Source organism: Monodon monoceros, unplaced genomic scaffold (genome assembly GCF_005190385.1).
Source record: "Monodon monoceros isolate NGI ecotype Baffin Bay Population unplaced genomic scaffold, NGI_Narwhal_1 Super_Scaffold_15, whole genome shotgun sequence".
Lineage (NCBI taxonomy): Eukaryota > Metazoa > Chordata > Mammalia > Artiodactyla > Monodontidae > Monodon > Monodon monoceros.
In genome coordinates, this window is record NW_021703771.1 from 36,830,121 (window position 1) to 36,846,656 (window position 16,536).

A 16,536-nucleotide genomic window follows, 5' to 3' on the forward strand; every position below is an offset into this window, starting at 1 on the left:
ACGCGGGCCTCTCACTGTTGTGGCCTCTCCCGTTGCGGAGCGCAGGCTCAGCGGCCATGGCTCACGGGCCCAGCCGCTCCGCGGCATGTGGGATCTTCCCGGACCAGGGCACGAACCCGTGTCCCCTGCATCGGCAGGCGGACTCTCAACCACTGCGCCACCAGGGAATCCCTCCTCATTCTTTTTTAAAATATATAAAGGACATGCTTTTTTGGTTCTGAGTCAATAAAAAAGGAACTAATTTGACAATGAGCACATTTTCATTTTCCAGTTTGGCTAAGCTTCTTTACTAGCTAGCTAGCTAGTGATTTGAACATATACTTATCGAAATATGCCCACAATCCAGGAGGTAGTAAGAAATATTTGCTATCCATGTCAAATTCCCATATCTCCTGTAATTTACACATTACACATGGGAAAAAATTATTCACCAAATTAGGATTATATTTACATCTCTACTGTAAAGCAAATTAATTCAGTGTGATAGAGAAAAAAAAATGTTGGGGGAAACTGTTCAGATTACACAGAGAGAAACATTGTGAGTTATCTGTTACCCATGATTGAGCACAGTAAATATTAGTCAGGATCCCAGCATGGGAAAGGGCACAACTTGGATGATTGAGTTAAGTAAGAGGGGCTATGTACAAAGCATGGGCAAAGTTTTAAGGAAACCACAAGAGGCAAAAGAAGCTTAAGCTTCACGATTTCTTCCTTCACAAGGCCTCTTCCCAGGTTCTGTCCCTAAATCTGTAATCTAATATTATGTTGTCATCTTCTTAAAGAAAGTTCTCAAAATTATATATGCTTCATGCCCCACAAAACCTGGTTCCAGGGGCTTCCCTGGTAGTGCAGTGGTTAAGAATCTGCCTGCCAATGCAGGCGACATGGGTTCGAGTCCTGGTCCGGGAAGATCCCACATGCTGTGGAGCAACTAAGCCTGTGTGCCACAACTACGGAGCCTGTGCTCTAGAGCCCGCAAGCCACAACTACTGAGCCTGCATGCCACAACTACTGAAGCCTGCACGCCTAGAGCCCGTGCTCCACAACAAGAGAAGCCACTGCAATTGGAAGCCCACGCACCGCAACGAAGAGTAGCCCCGGCTCGCTGCAACTCGAGAAAGCCCGCGTGCAGCAACGAAGACCTAAGGCAGCCAAAAATAAAAAAACCAAAAAAACCTGGTTCCACCCCAAGCAAAGGATAGTGAAGCACTGCCAGGCCATCACCACTGAGACCCTTTCCATCCCAGGCCTGGAGGAGTGAGAGAAGCAGCAATTACTGGGACCTGGCGACAGAAGTGTAGCTGCAGGGGTGGCTGCCTGACCGATGCTATGGTCATGCTGGACCACACCCAACCCAGAGCCTAACAAGGAGAGAGAGAGGTGGGAAGGAATTACCTTGACCTCGCTCTAGTCCCTCCCTTTGGTTTCCTGTCAGTGTCTTTTACTGGTTGAACCTATCAAAGCCAAAGGGTAAGGGAGTCTGTTTTTCTATTCCTCATGGTCAAGGGCCTGGGGCACAGAGAAGGGTGACAAAGGGTGAGCAAACAGAAGTGCCCATTGTTTACAGAGTTACCTGATTCTACAGCCAGCACTCCATCATAAGTGAGAGCTCAATCCCGGCCATTATTATATTGCAAGGCTCAGGAGGAAGCATGCCACACAGGTGTAACATACTCTATATAGTCAGTACGTACATAAAAGTGGTACGAAAGTCATATTCTAGTAAACGAAATCTTATTTTCCTAATGATATACTGTAAGTTCAAATGGGAAAATTTACTGAGCTAACTTTTAGAAAGCCCGACTTGTGTCTTAGGAAAATTATCTGATGCTTTGGGCCACAGTTTGCTTCTTTAAGGTAAGAAGAAAATCTGACACAAAGCAGACTCTCAATAATTATTAGCGGAATGAATGAGTAAACGACCCTACAATTCAAACATTCTATGATCTTACCTTCCTTTCTAATTGATCAAGTGTCAGTGGCTTTAAACAATTAGCTTTCACTCTGCTTCTTTCAAACAGTAAATGACCTAAAGACAATCCTTAGCTGGAACTGGGAGTCTACTTTTTAAAAGAAACTCTTCACTTCTTCAAACCCTCTGAAAGGGTGGGGAATACTTTTGGAATAACGAACATACAACTATTTCCTAAATTATGGCTTTCATATTCAATAATGCCTCTTTTTCAGGATGCTGTTAAACCTGACAGTTTAAAAAAGAAGTCTGCTCCTATTCTTTTACATAATAGTATACCTATAATTCTATCAACAGGATATGATTGCCATTTGGTTTGAAGTGACAACATTAGAAAAAAAACAAACATTGAGGTTGTAAGTAGAGAAGTATGTGTCACATGAAATGGAAAGGACAGAGATTTAAAAAAAAGAGAGAACAATGGTGAGCAGCAGAGATGGGGTGGGCAGTGGGTTGCTGACAGATATTGAAAACAGCACAGGGGCAAGCATCCCACCCCGAGAGACAGGGGAGCAGTGAGAGTGGAGAGAGGCTCTGAAGGTCTGATGCAACGTACTGTTGGTTGCACCATATGAAATTGTACATAGATCAAAACTGGTTGAATGCAGTAATTTCCTGTGCCTCTTTGTAAGAGGTCTGCTTATGATTAAACAGTATTATAGTCTGTGGGTCATTTAGTGCAAACCTTAGTCTGTACTCATTGTAACAGCCATGGAAGAAATCATTATTATAGCACAAATGTAAATAGTTCTGTCTCCAGAATCATTCAGCCATAGCTAAATTATATTTAGCACACTCTGAGGGAGGGAACGTGATAACATATGAAAAAAAATACTTGAAAAGTTTCAGTGTTTAATAGGTCAAGGTGTATTTATGTGAACATTTCTTCTTTTGCATTTTGTGTGCATGTATGTTGTATTATTTAGAGTGGGCCATATATATTAGCACAAGCAATACCAAAAAGATAGAGTGATGAAGAGGACAGTAGATCATTTTAAATGCCTATTACAAATCTCAGCCCATAGTGACTTCACAGGGAATCACAAGTGTTAAAAAAAAGAGTTACTTTTGTACATCACTGACCACATTTTAGCAGGAGGCACATGTGAATACATGTAAAAGATCTTGATCTGCTTTCTCAAGTGAGACTCAGGCTGGGAACCAGCAGTAAACCTGAAGAAATCCAAGTTTGTGTGCCAACAGCTGCATCGCCGTGCAGAATCCTCACATGGGCAGAAGAGAGCTGCAAGTTCTTGACCACACTAAGTCTTTTTTTCTTTTTTTTAATCTTTATTGGAGTATAATTGCTTCACAATACTGTGTTAGTTTCTGTTGTACAACAAAGTGAATCAGCCATATGCATACATATATCCCCGTATCCCCTCCCTCTTGAGCCTCCCTCCCACCCCTCTAGGTCATGGCAAAGCACGGAGCCAATCTCCCTGTGCTATGTTGCTGCTTCCCACCAGCCAACTATTTTACATACTGTAGTGTATATATGTCCATGCTACCCTCACTTCGCCCCAGCTTCACCGTCCCACCCCATGTCATCAAGTCCATTCTCTATGTCTACCTCTTTATTCCTGCCCTGCAACTAGGTTCATCAGTACCATTTTCTTTGTTTTTTAGATTCCATATATATGCGTTAGCATACGGTATTTGTTTTTCTCTTTCTGACTTACTTCACTCTGTATGACAGACTCTAGGTCCATCCACCTCACTACAAATAACTCAATTTTGTTTCTTTTTATGGCTGAGTAATATTCCATTGTATATATGTGCCACATCTTCTTTATCCATTCATCTGTCAGTGGACATTTAGGTTGGTTCCATGTCCTGGCTATTGTAAAGAGTGCTGCAATGAACATTGTGGTACATATCTCTTTTTGAATTATGGTTTTCTCAGGGTATATGCCCAGTAGTGGGATTGCTGGGTCATATGGTAGTTCTATTTTTAGTTTTTTAAGGAACCTCCATACTGTTTTCCATAGTGGTTGTATCAATTTTCATTCCCACCAGCAGTGCAGGAGGGTTCCCTTTTCACCACACCCTTTCTAGCATTTATTGTTTCTAGATTTTTGATAATGGCCATTCTGACCAGCATGAGGTGATACCTCATTGTAGTTTTGATTTGCATTTCTCTAATAATTAGTGATGTTGAGCATCTTTTCATGTGCCTCTTGGCCATCTGTATGTCTTCCTTGGTGAAATGTCTATTTAGGTCTTCTGCCCATATTTTAACTGGATTATTTGTTTTCTTGATATTGAGCTCCCTGAGCTGTTTGTATATTTTGGAGATTAATCCTTTGTCTGTTGTTTCATTTGCAAATACTTTCTCCCATTCTGAGGGTTGTCTCTTTGTCATGTTTATGATTTCCTTTGCTGTGCAAAAGCTTTTAAGTTTAATTAAGTCCCATTTGTTTGTTTTTGTTTTTACTTCTGTTACTCTAGGAGGTGGGTCAAAAAAGATCTTGATGTGGTTTATGTCAAAGTGTGTTTTTCCTATGTTTTCCTCTAAGAGTTTTATAGTGTCCGGTCTTACATTTAAGTCTTTAATCCATTTGGAGGTTTTTTTGTTTTTGTTTTTTTTGTTTTTTTGCGGTACGCGGGCCTCTCACTGTTGTGGCCTCTCCCGTTGCAGAGCACAGGCTCTGGACGCACAGGCTCAGCGGCCATGGCTCACGGGCCCAGCTGCTCCGTGGCATGTGGGATCCTCCCGGACTGGGGCACGAACCCGCGTCCCCTGCACTGGCAGGCGGACTCTCAACCACTGCGCCACCAGGGAAGCCCTGGAGTTTATTTTTGTGTGTATGGTGTTAGGGAGTGTTCTAATTTCATTCTTTTACATATAGCTGTCCAGTTTTCCCAGCACCACTTATTGAAGAGGCTGTCTTTTCTCCATTGTATGTTCTTGCCTCCTTTGTCATAAATTAGGTGCCCATATGTGTGTGCATTTATCTCTGGGCTTTCTATCCTGTACTGTTGATCTATATTTCTGTTTTTGTGCCAGTACCATACTGTCTTGATTACTGTAGCTTTGTGGTATAGTTTGAAGTCAGGGAGCCTGATTCCTCCGGCTCTGTTTTTCTTTCTCAAGATTGCTTTGGCTATTCGGGGTCTTTTGTGTTTCCATATGAATTGTAAAATTTTTTGTTCTAATTCTGTGAAGAATGCCATTGGTAGTTTGATAGGGATTGCATTGAATCTGTAGATTGCTTTGGGTAGTATAGTCATTTTCACAATACTGATTCTTCCAATCCAAGAACATGGTATATTTCTCCATCTGTTTATGTCATCTTTGATTTCTTTCATCAGTGTTTTATAGTTTTCTGAGTACAAGTCTTTCGCCTCCGTAGGCAGGTTTATTCCTAGGTATTTTATTTTATTATTATTTTTTTTTGCTGTACGCGGGCCTCTCACTGTTGTGGCCTCTCCCGCTGCGGAGCACAGGCTCCGGACATGCAGGCTCAGCGGCCATGGCTCACGGGCCCAGCCGCTCTGCGGCACGTGGGATCTTCCCAGACCGGGGCACGAACCCGCGTCCCCTGCATCGGCAGGCGGACTCTCAACCACTGCGCCACCAGGGAAGCCCGGTATTTTATTCTTTTTGTTGCAGTGGTAAATGGGAGTGTTTCCTTAATTTCTCTTTCTGATTTTTCGTTGTTGGTATATAGGAATGCCAGAGATTTCTGTGCATTAATTTTGTATCCTGCAACCTTACCAAATTCATTGATTAGTTCTAGTAGTTTTCTGGTGGCATCTTTAGGATTTTCTATGTATAGTATCATTTCATCGGCAAACAGTGACCATTTTACTTCTTCTTTTTCAATTTGTGTTCCTTTTATTTCTTTTTCTTCTCTGATTGCTGTGGCTAGGACTCCAAAACTGTGTTGAATCAGAGTGGCGATAGTGGACATCCTTGTCTTGTTCCTGATCTTAGTGGAAATGCTTTCAGTTTTTCACCATTGAGTATGATGCTTGCAACCACACTAAGTCTTGTGCAGAAAAGATTTCCATTCTGTTTTTGTTTTGTTTAGAACTAACCATGTTTATAGTTGTCTGCAAGAGTGCTGATGACTCCCTTTGGAAGGGAGTGGGGATGTTACTAATTTTTTAGTAGCATCAAATAATTTATGTCCACCTCTACTGTAAGTCCCTGTGCTAGGTGTTGGGAATACAGATTGGTCAATTTTCTTGCTCTTAAGGGGCTTATATTCCACTGTGCAAGGAAAAGATGGGAAATACATGAAAGATTTATTTTTAAACAGTTTGTTAGTTACATTTTCAAATAATATGCTCAACGTATTTTCCTTCAACCTCCAAACATGATTTAGGTGAAGCACTTGTAAATTTAAAGCAACAACTTCAAGGTAATCTTTAAAAAGCAATAAACTATTTTGCCTGTATATCCAAACATGTTGGTATACTAACAGTTTATCCTGTATTTCCTGACCTTTTGTTCCCCACCAGTGAGCAGATAGTAGAGATCTCTGAAATTATTTATAACAGTACAAGGTAGCTTTTATTTAGTGGCAGCTGCCGATAGCAGGTGCTGCCATACCAGGAAGGTTGAGAATCAGAGAACAGCACTGCAGCCAGTACTGCCTGGGCCTCTACACACTGCTGGACTGTGGTCTTGTTATAGATACTTGCACACGGCCCCTAATGAGCCACATGTAATGTTTGACAACAAGAACACTAAAACGAATCCCAGCACACAACCCATGGACCATTTCGAACATTGTCCTATTGTGGATTACGCTTATCTCAGTAGGGCATGGGTGACAGGAGGATTCCAGGTGCAGGTTTCTGCACAGCGAGGTGGGAGGAAAGGACAGGGGAAAAAGCTAACTACAAAGGAGGTCCCGGGTTTGCATGGCTGTGCTATAGTCCGAGAACACCCAGCCTGAGAACTCTCAGGACCCTGACCACACCAGGAGAAGAGCCTGAGGAGTAGCCTGGGGGAGCAGGAAGAAGACTGATGGGCCCCCATGGCCTCTGTGCAGAACACTCCCCTTCCTAACAGATGATCATCAAGGTCGAGGGGGAAGGTGCTGGGTCTTTGGCCTCCCATTCTAGGTTTAGGACTCTAGGTGCAAAGGCTCCTACTTAAGGAGGTGCCTACTCTCTAGACAACTCCCAGGCCATCTCATTTTTGTTTTCCATCTACTATATTCATCCTTCCTCCATGAACACTGTAATGAAATAATCCCTGGCTGAAAAGAAACGTGTCCTGTTTTAAGAAGGGGTGTTCCTCAAAGATGTGACTGCGAACTTTACTCAGGAGGAATGGTGCACTCTGAACTCTGAACTCTCAGAGATCCTACACAGAGAGGTGATGCTGGAGATGCAGGGCCCGGACCCCTCGGGGGAAGACTGCATTCCCCTGTAAATGAGAAAGTAGCCTTTGAAACAACTTGAGGCCCCCATTGACTAAGAACTATGAAATGGGCACCTGAGCCAGATGGATTGTGTTTCTGCTCTTTACTTCCCAGGGAAAAACCTTTATTTTTAAATCAACTTTATTAAGATAATTTACATATAAAAATTGTCCCCATTTTAAGTGTACAGTTTGATGAGTTTTGAAAGATATGTACACATGTGTAACCATCACCACAATCAAGATATGGAACACTGCCTTTATCCCCCAAAGTTCCTTTGGGCCTGTTTCCAGTCACACCTCCTTGCCCACCCCGCACTCAGGCAACCTTTGATTTACTTTCTACGATTATAGATTGGATTTGCATTGCCTAGAATGTCATATAAATTGAACCATGCAATACCTTTTGAGTCTGGCTTCTTCCAGTGAGCATAATGCTTGTGAGATTCATCCATGTCATTGCATGTTTTAGAAGTTCGGTCCTTTTTATCGCTGAGTAGCATTCTGTTGTATGGGTGTACCACTATTGGATCCATTCACCAGCTGATGGGACATTTGTTTCCAGTTTTTGATTATTATGAATGAAGCTGCTGTGCACATTCACATCTAAACAAAAGTCTGGAATTCTAGTAAGTTCAACAGACAGAGCAGCTTGGCAGGTGACAAACTGGCTGCCCCTCTGGGGGGAGAAGGAGTCAAGCAGTTGATGAGGTCAAGTTACAAAGAACAACCGGTTCTGTAAAAAGCAGCTATAGCCAAAAATGGAAAACAAAACAAAACAAAAACCTGTACTGAGCAGAGAAGACGGCTGATTAGACGCCTTTCAACCGCATGGGAAAAATGGATTGCAACATCATTGGCAGGACGGGATAACATGTACACTAGTTTTCTTTGGACATGGTCTAGAATTGAGCCAATAAGACTCAAACCTATTCCTGGCTACTTCTTTAGGATATGTTTGAAGGCCTGTTGAGGCAGCAGAGACAAAGAGCTCCATTTCCGGAGTTAGAAAGACTACTGGCTGTGGGACCTTGAGCAAGGATAAGGAACCTTGGCAAATGAGCATAAAAACACTACCTATCTTCAGGGCTGTCTCTGATGAGAATCTATGTAAATCACTTAGGAAGTCTAGTGCCTAAGGAATTATTACGTTTCAAAACCATGTAATACCTTTGACTCGTAGTGAAAGAGTCCAAATATATTCCTTAGGAGACTGGAATATTTTAATGTATTTTTTCTTAAATTACACAGTGAATTCTTCCTATATTATTTATATAACCACTGAATAATTATTAATCAAAATCTGGTTAAATTTTAGAAGCGTATCAACTCAGTCACAAAAGCTCCCAGTGGCTGCAACGTTCGATTGTCCCTCTCCTCATGCAGCAGCTGTCTGGTTCCAAAGCTCCCACCAGGGGCTTCTCAAGTGCGAAGAATCACCTCTGGAGTTTGTCAGTAAATCTGATTCAGGAGCATTTCCTCAGGAGCCGATTCTGGGGGAAGTGTGGCCTGCAGTCTACTCCTCTGGGCTGACTCTGGCTCAGGGGTGCCCACTGCACTGCCATGTCCTCAGTGGGGAGTTGGGGGTGCTCGGACTGGAAGCTGAGGACCTGGGTTTGGATCCTGACTTTATTGTCCCCACCCCTAACACACCTTAAGTCTCTCTGCTCTGAGCTTTGCTTTCCTTATTTCTGCTGTTGGGTGACAAGCACCTCACGTGGCTGTTGCAGAATGACATGATGTTACAGTGCCAGGACTGTCTCAGTAAATGCTCGTGGACCCTGCTACTTCCATGCTTTATCTTACAGTCTTTCCTATTTCCCACCATCTCCCACGTCCACTGGCTGCATATAATTCAAATGAAATGAAGTCGCTTTAAAGAGTGATTCAGGAACCCCTCCCTCTGTAAGCAGTCAATATTGTAAAAACTGCCCTTCCGAGAAAGGTTGCTCTTGGGTTTTAGGTGGAAGAGGTAATTCTTAAGTTATTGTAGCCACACGTGTGGTCTGGGTTGCCGTGGGCTCCTTACCGGGAATAGGCTTCCCTCCGCTAGGAGCTTGGCTGGACTCGCCGCTCGCGCTCCCTCCTCCCGCAGGCGGGCCTCCTCCTCTTTCTGCCCGCCCGGGCACCTCGCGTACCGGCTCCCGGCGCGCCACGGCGCCCATTGGCCGATTTGCTTTAATTGATTTGTTCTGAGCGCCCTCCTGGCTTCCCGCGCGGGCGCCAGGTGCCGGCCGTTTTGCCGCAGGCTTTGTAACAGGCGCAGGTTTCTCCCCTTACCGGCACCCCAGCTGCTCGTCGCCGGCGGCCAGGGCCCCTCCCATGGGTGGGTCCGCCCCCTGGGGTTCCCCCCCGGCCCTGGGGCTTCCCCCCCGCCCCGGTGCGCAGCCGGAGCCCAGCGGGGTGGTGAGGGGCCGAACCCCGGCCGAGGTCGGCTTGGGAGAGCCCCGCGCCCTTCCGTCAGCCCCGGCCAGATTGGGGTGGGGTCGGGGGGTGGGGACCTGCGAAGGCGGTCGCCCAGCACCTTCGCCCTCCCTCCCGCACGTGCTCGACCTACTGACACTCTCCGGAACTACCCGCGGAGAAGACCCTCTCGGGTGAGCTCGGCAGGGTCAGCTGTGTTCCATGAGGACTAGCGGGCGTTTGATGCCCACGTGCTTCTCCCATTGGACGCGTGCTGCCTGGCGCGCCGAGAACCTCGGGCTTGGTCAAGGGCACGCCCGGGGCTCGAATTCTCGTTTTCTCAAGGTTTTTCGTTTGCAGTCACGTTGAACCCAAGTGGTTTCCTTCAGCTCTGGAGAAGGCTGTTCTTCCTCGTACTCTTTTCCGCCTACAAAAAGAAAAGGCGGCATTTCAGAAAAAATTCCGCCTTTAGTATGTTTACTGCTGCCCTGTAGTCACGCATGGATGTTTTGCAATTGCATCTTTACAGAGGAAGCAGGTAAAAAGCAAAACGTAGAAAGACCTAGGAGTTGTTTATTTTGCTTGAGTGATTATTTGGACCTTCCGAATTTTCTTTAATAATTTTCTTTCTGTAGTTAATGTTACTCTTCAGTAGCGCCAAGCATAGATGGTGTTTGAGAAAAATTCAAAAGATAAAATAAGAGTTTATTTTGTTGGAATGAATTCCCAAACACAAATCTCGTTTTCAGTTAGAAACTCTGGCCTATTATCATTTTGGCTTGTAGTTCCATAATATGCTTAACTACTAAAGGAAAAAACCGGATTCTCAGGTTCTCTCTTTCCCATCCCCTTTTATTTTTCAGTCCAGCGCACAACCACCAGAAGAGAACAAAAGGAAACCAGTTTTGGGAAAACTCGGCACTCTGTTCACGGCAGGAAGGAGAAGGAACACCAGAAACGGGTTAGAGAGTCCCACCAGCTCAAATGCCGTATCAGTCTCTCCCAAAGAAGTAACCTCTTCCAAACTCCCCGAAACAGAGACTGAGAAGGGTCAACTTCAGGGCAGCCAACGAAAGCAGACAGACACGTGCGAGGAGGGCTCCCCCCAGGAAAAGTGCCAGGAGCCGGAGGGCCAGCGCCCCGAGGGCTGCGTCCAGGCGGCCCCCCCGGACGCCGAGCGGTCACCTGGCTCGGGCAGCCGTGCAGCGGAGGCGGCTGTGCAGCAGGGCCATGAAAGTGATTCACCCCAATTAGAACCTCTGGAGGCAGAGGGAGAGACTTTCCCAGATGCCACCACCGCTGCCAAGCAGCTGCATTCCTCACTAGGGAATTCCTCCGGACAGGAGGACGCTTCGCCCGGCGCTGGCCGTGAGCAGGAGCCAGCTCGGGGAGCGAGGGGCGTGCCGGGCTCGCCCGCCGGGGAGCAGCCGGCCGACAGGGCCGCCCGCTTGTGTGCCCAAGGAGGCTCTCCGGAGCACCAAGACGCGCCGAGCCAGCCCCACGAGGACGCATCGGCTCCTGCGGGCCACCGTCCCGCTGAGGGCGCAGAGAACCAAACGGGTTCGGCGCCGGGAAACAGCAAAGCCGACCCCCCGGGGCGAGACTGTCGGCCCCGCGAGCGCGCCCACCCCGCCAAAGTGTTGACTCTGGACATCTACTTGAGTAAGACTGAGGTGGCGCGGGTGGACGAGCCGGTCGTGATCAGTCCCGGGGCTGAAGATTGCGGCGATTGCGAATATATGGAGAAGAGGTCGAGTGGCCGAAGGTCGGGGAGGCGGAGGAGGTCGCAGAAATCCACCGACTCCCCCGGTGCTGACCCGCTGCTGCCAGACTTTGAGCCCCGGAATGACGCGGTCTTCGACAACGAGGTGGCGCCAAACGCGGCCGCCGAAAACGGCTCTGCTGAAAAGAAAGTGAAATCTCCCCCGGCGGCCCCCGACGGGGGCGTTGCCTCTGTTTCCGGCCTGGAGTCCAAGCCCAGCCCCTACCCCAAAGGGCAGCCGCTAGGGGAGTCCGAGCGGAGCAAACAGCCGCCGCCCGCCTCGTCCCCCACCAAGAGGAGGGGCCGGAGCCACGTTCCGGAGGCCGTGCCCACCTCACCCGCCGGCGGCCCGCGGGCTCCGGCCAAGGACTCTCTTCCCAGGAGGGCGTCCGGCCCCGGCCCCGGCCCGGCCGCCAAGGAGAGCGGGGAGGAGGCGGCCTGGGTCATCCACCGCAAGCTTATGGTCAAGAGCAGCTCGCTGCCGCCCGAGATCAAGCCCGAGCCCAAGAGGGGGCCGCTCCCCAACCTCTTCGACGGCCGGGGAGAGGGAAGTCGAAGCAAAGAGCTGGGCAGATCGGTCGGAGGTTCTGACGCCGACAGCTTGAAGCCCAGGAACCATTTCGGTGTGGGCAGGTGGACAGTGACCACTACAGTGACCATGTAAGTAACTGTGGGGTTGGGCTGGCGAGCCGCGGTCGCCGCACACGGGCTGGGCGGCCGCTCCAAGGGGCGCAGGTTCTTTGCATTTGTGGAAGAACTGTGTGCACCGGGTTTTCTCCTCGGTGGTGAAATTAAGATCGTGAAGGGCTAGTTAGCACAGTTAAGGTTTAAGAAGATGACCCATTCGGGACCTTAGTTGGTTGTTAATTCCTGTTAATATAAGCCTTTTAAGTTCAATGAATGTGAAAGTGAGATATCTCTGGAGGTTCAGTGCTTACATAAATAATAGAAGACTGCATGGCTTGACGAACTAATTCTATTCTTTATTCAGAATAGGCACCAGCATTCCTGGGTGGGTCATTTTTAAAACACAAATGAATTTGAAAACGGAGCAAACACTAGTATGTACAGTATACCCAGTAGCTTTGACGTGTCTGAGTTTAAGAGAATTCACAGAACCTTTTATGGAACTTGGTGCGTTATTGGCCTAAAGCTTTACAAAAAAATCTCTAATACGAGTATCTTGGTTCCCCTTTATAATGTTAGGTAGTTTTGTGATATCTTTGCCACCAGGTCGAAAAGTAATTTTCAATTATTGAAATGAAGAAAGATCAGTGTTTTTACTGGAAGACTATTTGATAAATGAAAGGACATGTTAGAAGGATCAAGCTCAACAGCAGACTGTGACCACTTGCTGTTAAGTTTATTGATTTCTCAAATATTTATTGAGTACCTTCTTTCTGTGCATGGTAGTGTGCTAGGAACAATGGGAAAAATGCCACAACTGTGATTCAGTATATATTGCCTTTGAAAAGTTTATGGCACGTTCTGGCACCCAAGATGCTGACAAATCAGATAACTGTAAGAGGTGATAATCTGATTAAACTGCCAAATGGATGTTACCATCCCCAAGGCTGGGGATGTGCACAGGAGGAAGAAATCACTGTTGGTGTTTTGGAGGAAATGGGATTGTGCCTTGATGGTGAGTGTGATCTGTATAGGTAGACAGGATGGGGAGGGCACCCTGGTAAACTCTTAAGACCATCCCGCTTCCCACACTCATCCTCCTCCGTCTCTCAGCACATGTGAAAAGTGAGTATCTAAACTTTTTCCAGCATTCACACATTTATTAAAAGAGCTGAGATTTTCACAGTGTTATCATTCTTTATATATATATATATATATATATAAATTTATTTTATTTCTGGCTGCATTGGGTCTTCGTTGCTGTGTGTGGGCTCTCTCCAGCTGTGGAGAGCGGGGGCCTCCCACTGCAGTGGCCTCATCCGTTGTAGAGCAACGGGCTCCAGGCACGCGGGCTTCAGTAGCTGTGCACGTGGGCTCAGCAGTTGTGGCGCATGGGCCCAGTTGCTCCGCAGCATGTGGGATCCTCCCGGACCAGGGCTCGAACCCCTGTCCCCTGCATTGGCAGGCGGATTCTCAACCACTGCGCCACCAGGGAAGTCCACAGCATTACCATTTTTAAACTGAATGGATTCATTCTATTTGAATTCTTGGATAAGTAAGCTTAAGAGTAGGCAGTCCGCTTGGTAAACACCGGGGAGGAAATCCTGCTTAATGAATAATTTGAGCTACCTCACCGGCTGCCAACCTGGAGAACTTTGATAGAGTCAGCAATTTATTCTGTAACAGCAGCATCGGGGAAATAACCTGAGTGAATGATGCCCATTATTTGTAGAAGGCCAGTGTGACTGAACATTCAGACCTCCTAAGTGTGAGCCTTAGAGAAACTATGCTGTGGACCTGATTAAGGGTGCTTCCCCGGTCTTCCAGTCAGAATACACCAATGGAAAACCAGAAATGTTACACCGTTAAGGGATAGGGTAAACAAACCAAGCAGTCTTGCAATGAGACTTCTTCATGTGCTGTTTCCTGTGACAGAGCTAAACCAAATGTCTTTTTCTAAGGAGTGATTATTTCCTACCTAAAATTTTCCTTTGCCAGAGGCTCAGTTTAATTCTGTTTTGCACACGGCCTTGCACTTGGTGAATCGGCAAATTATTGGAATGGAGAATTAATAATTGTTTCTCATCCTTTGACCCATTTATGTTTGACTGATGGATTTTTTTTCAGACCCTTTAGTTTTTCCTCATTGTTTTCAACTGGAGATGTTACGTGGATTATTTCTAAAAACAACTTGAATCTAAAATTTTATAGTTAAAACCATTTTATATTCCCCGAAAAATAATCACTGTGAAGCAGCATGTTTCTTGATGCTGTTAGAGAAATTATGTCTTCAGTTCTACCAAGTATTGAATGTTGAGATTCTTAAAATGGTATGTTTAGAATAAGGAGAATTTTCTTCTCATATTATAGCCGTGGCTTCTTAGACTCCAGGATATTTTCCCTTCTCACATCTTAATGAAGGCATTACAACGTGAATTATAGGAGTCTTCCTTTTAATCAGTTTGAACCAGGTTAATTGTAGTGACTCTCTGTAGCAGAAGTTAATAGTACAGAAAGTTTGGTTGTAAAATGTATTTTGATCTTGGTGTAAATCTTTAACATGCAGATGTGTGTGTCCTGTCCTTAACGTAGCTTATTGGCTAACCTGGAGCATTTTCCATTTACATCATAAGATCTACTTTGATATTTGACTCTTCCTTGAGCTGATTAGTGAGAATTTTTTAAATGTATATTCCCTGCTTATGTGAACATCCCTCATTAACTGATAGCATTTGTAAGTTCTCTTATTTCTAATCTCACTGGTTTTAGAATTTAATCTTTAAGGAAGTGCTTGTAAGTTAATTTTGCTTTTAAATTTCAGGTAAGGGCCCACCGTGAGGGAGCTTAGATATCTTAAGGAGATATTGGGGAAAGCAATGCCAAGGAGAAATTCATGAGAATATATCAAATATAGTATTTAAATAAAAAATTTTAAAATGAACATCGAATTCTTAATGCTGTATTTAGGAAGGACATCTCAAGTCTTCTCAGTCTAATCATTTTCTCCAGAAGAATAAAGTGTCTTCTTCCAAGGTCCTACTGCCTGTTCCTTCAAAAGGCTCCTCAGGCCCAGCCTTCTTGAAGGCCAGTGAGTCCATGCAGGAGACGGTGTGAGATGTTAATGCTTCCCCACTTTGTGTTCTCATTATCGAGGTGGCCTCTAAGGTATGATTATCTTATAGCTCTCTTGATAATTTATTGACTCCTTGGATCATAAAGCTGGACAGAACCAGAGGAGGTCATTGAGGCGAAGCTAGTCTGATCCTATCTGGGGAAGCAGAATAGTAGAGCTGTTGGGAGCATGGCATCTGAAACCAGAACACCTGGCTTCTGTCACTTACTAGCTGTGTGACTTCAGGCAAAGTACTTACCTTCTCTAGATGCCAACTTCCTCATCTTCAAAGAGAATGTGGGGCTTCCCTGGTGGCGCAGTGGTTGAGAGTCCGCCTGCCGATGCAGGAGACATGGGTTCGTGCCTCGGTCTGGGAAGATCCCACATGCCGCGGAGCAGCTGGGCCCGTGAGCCATGGCCACTGAGCCTGCGCATCCGGAGCCTGTGCTCCGCAACGGGAGAGGCCACAACAGTGAGAGAGGCCCGCGTACCGCAAAAAAAAAAAAAAAAAAAAAAAGAGAATGTGTAAAATTGAACATGAGGCAAGCCATAGAAAGTGCTTGACGATCAGTGAATATCAGTGGGTGTTATCTCTTACATTTTATAAACCACTAGACTAATGATTTAGACATTTTTGTTTTTAGCTTTAGAGTCTGTTTTTCTTGGAAAGCTTATATAAAAGTGATATATAAAACATAAGTAGGAGTGATTCTGGTTGAAAGGAGGGTGGTTGGCCAACAGTTCCATCCCCCAGTTTCTACTGTCCCCTGTTGCAGCCCTTGAAGGAACCACAGGATATCTTCAATGATAACATGTATGTGTGTGAACCAGTACACACACACGTTCTAAACCATCTAGTTTTTTGTTTATTTTTACAGGTAGAGAAGGTAGAGTTTAGAGAGTTAAGGTGGCTTGACCAAGTTCACACAGATAATTGGTATAAGAGCCAGGACCAGAGCCAGAGGACATTTTTTTCCTCAGAAAGAAAACAGTGTGTACATTCAAAGACTTAAAATTTCCATTAGGGGGCAGTTACGCCCAAGAAATGTGAGAAAGAAGGGAGACTCTCTTTGCCCCCAGAATGGTGGCAAAACCAACAACTGAGTAATTGATAAGTAAATTGTGGTACATCTATATGATGGATTTTTATGCAGACATTATGAAGACTTTTCATATTTTTTCAGTAACTTGAAAAATGTTAAAAATGTTAAATCTCTTCTTTTTTTTAAGGCAAGATACCAGACTCTATGAACAGACTAATCTCAATTCTATTGAAAATA

The 16,536-nt window shown here is 45.5% G+C and overlaps 1 protein-coding gene across 1 annotated transcript in view; it reads left to right on the forward strand.

The window, feature by feature from the left end:
* Nucleotides 1-10,602: 10,602 nt before the first annotated feature.
* CRYBG1 (crystallin beta-gamma domain containing 1) overlaps nt 10,603-16,536 on the forward strand; it is a 60,133-nt gene continuing 54,199 nt past the window's right edge. The window contains exon 1 of the mRNA XM_029224232.1: nt 10,603-12,177. Coding sequence (XP_029080065.1) covers nt 11,495-12,177 — 683 coding nt within the window. The 5' untranslated portion in view covers nt 10,603-11,494. The remainder of the gene's footprint in view (nt 12,178-16,536) is intronic.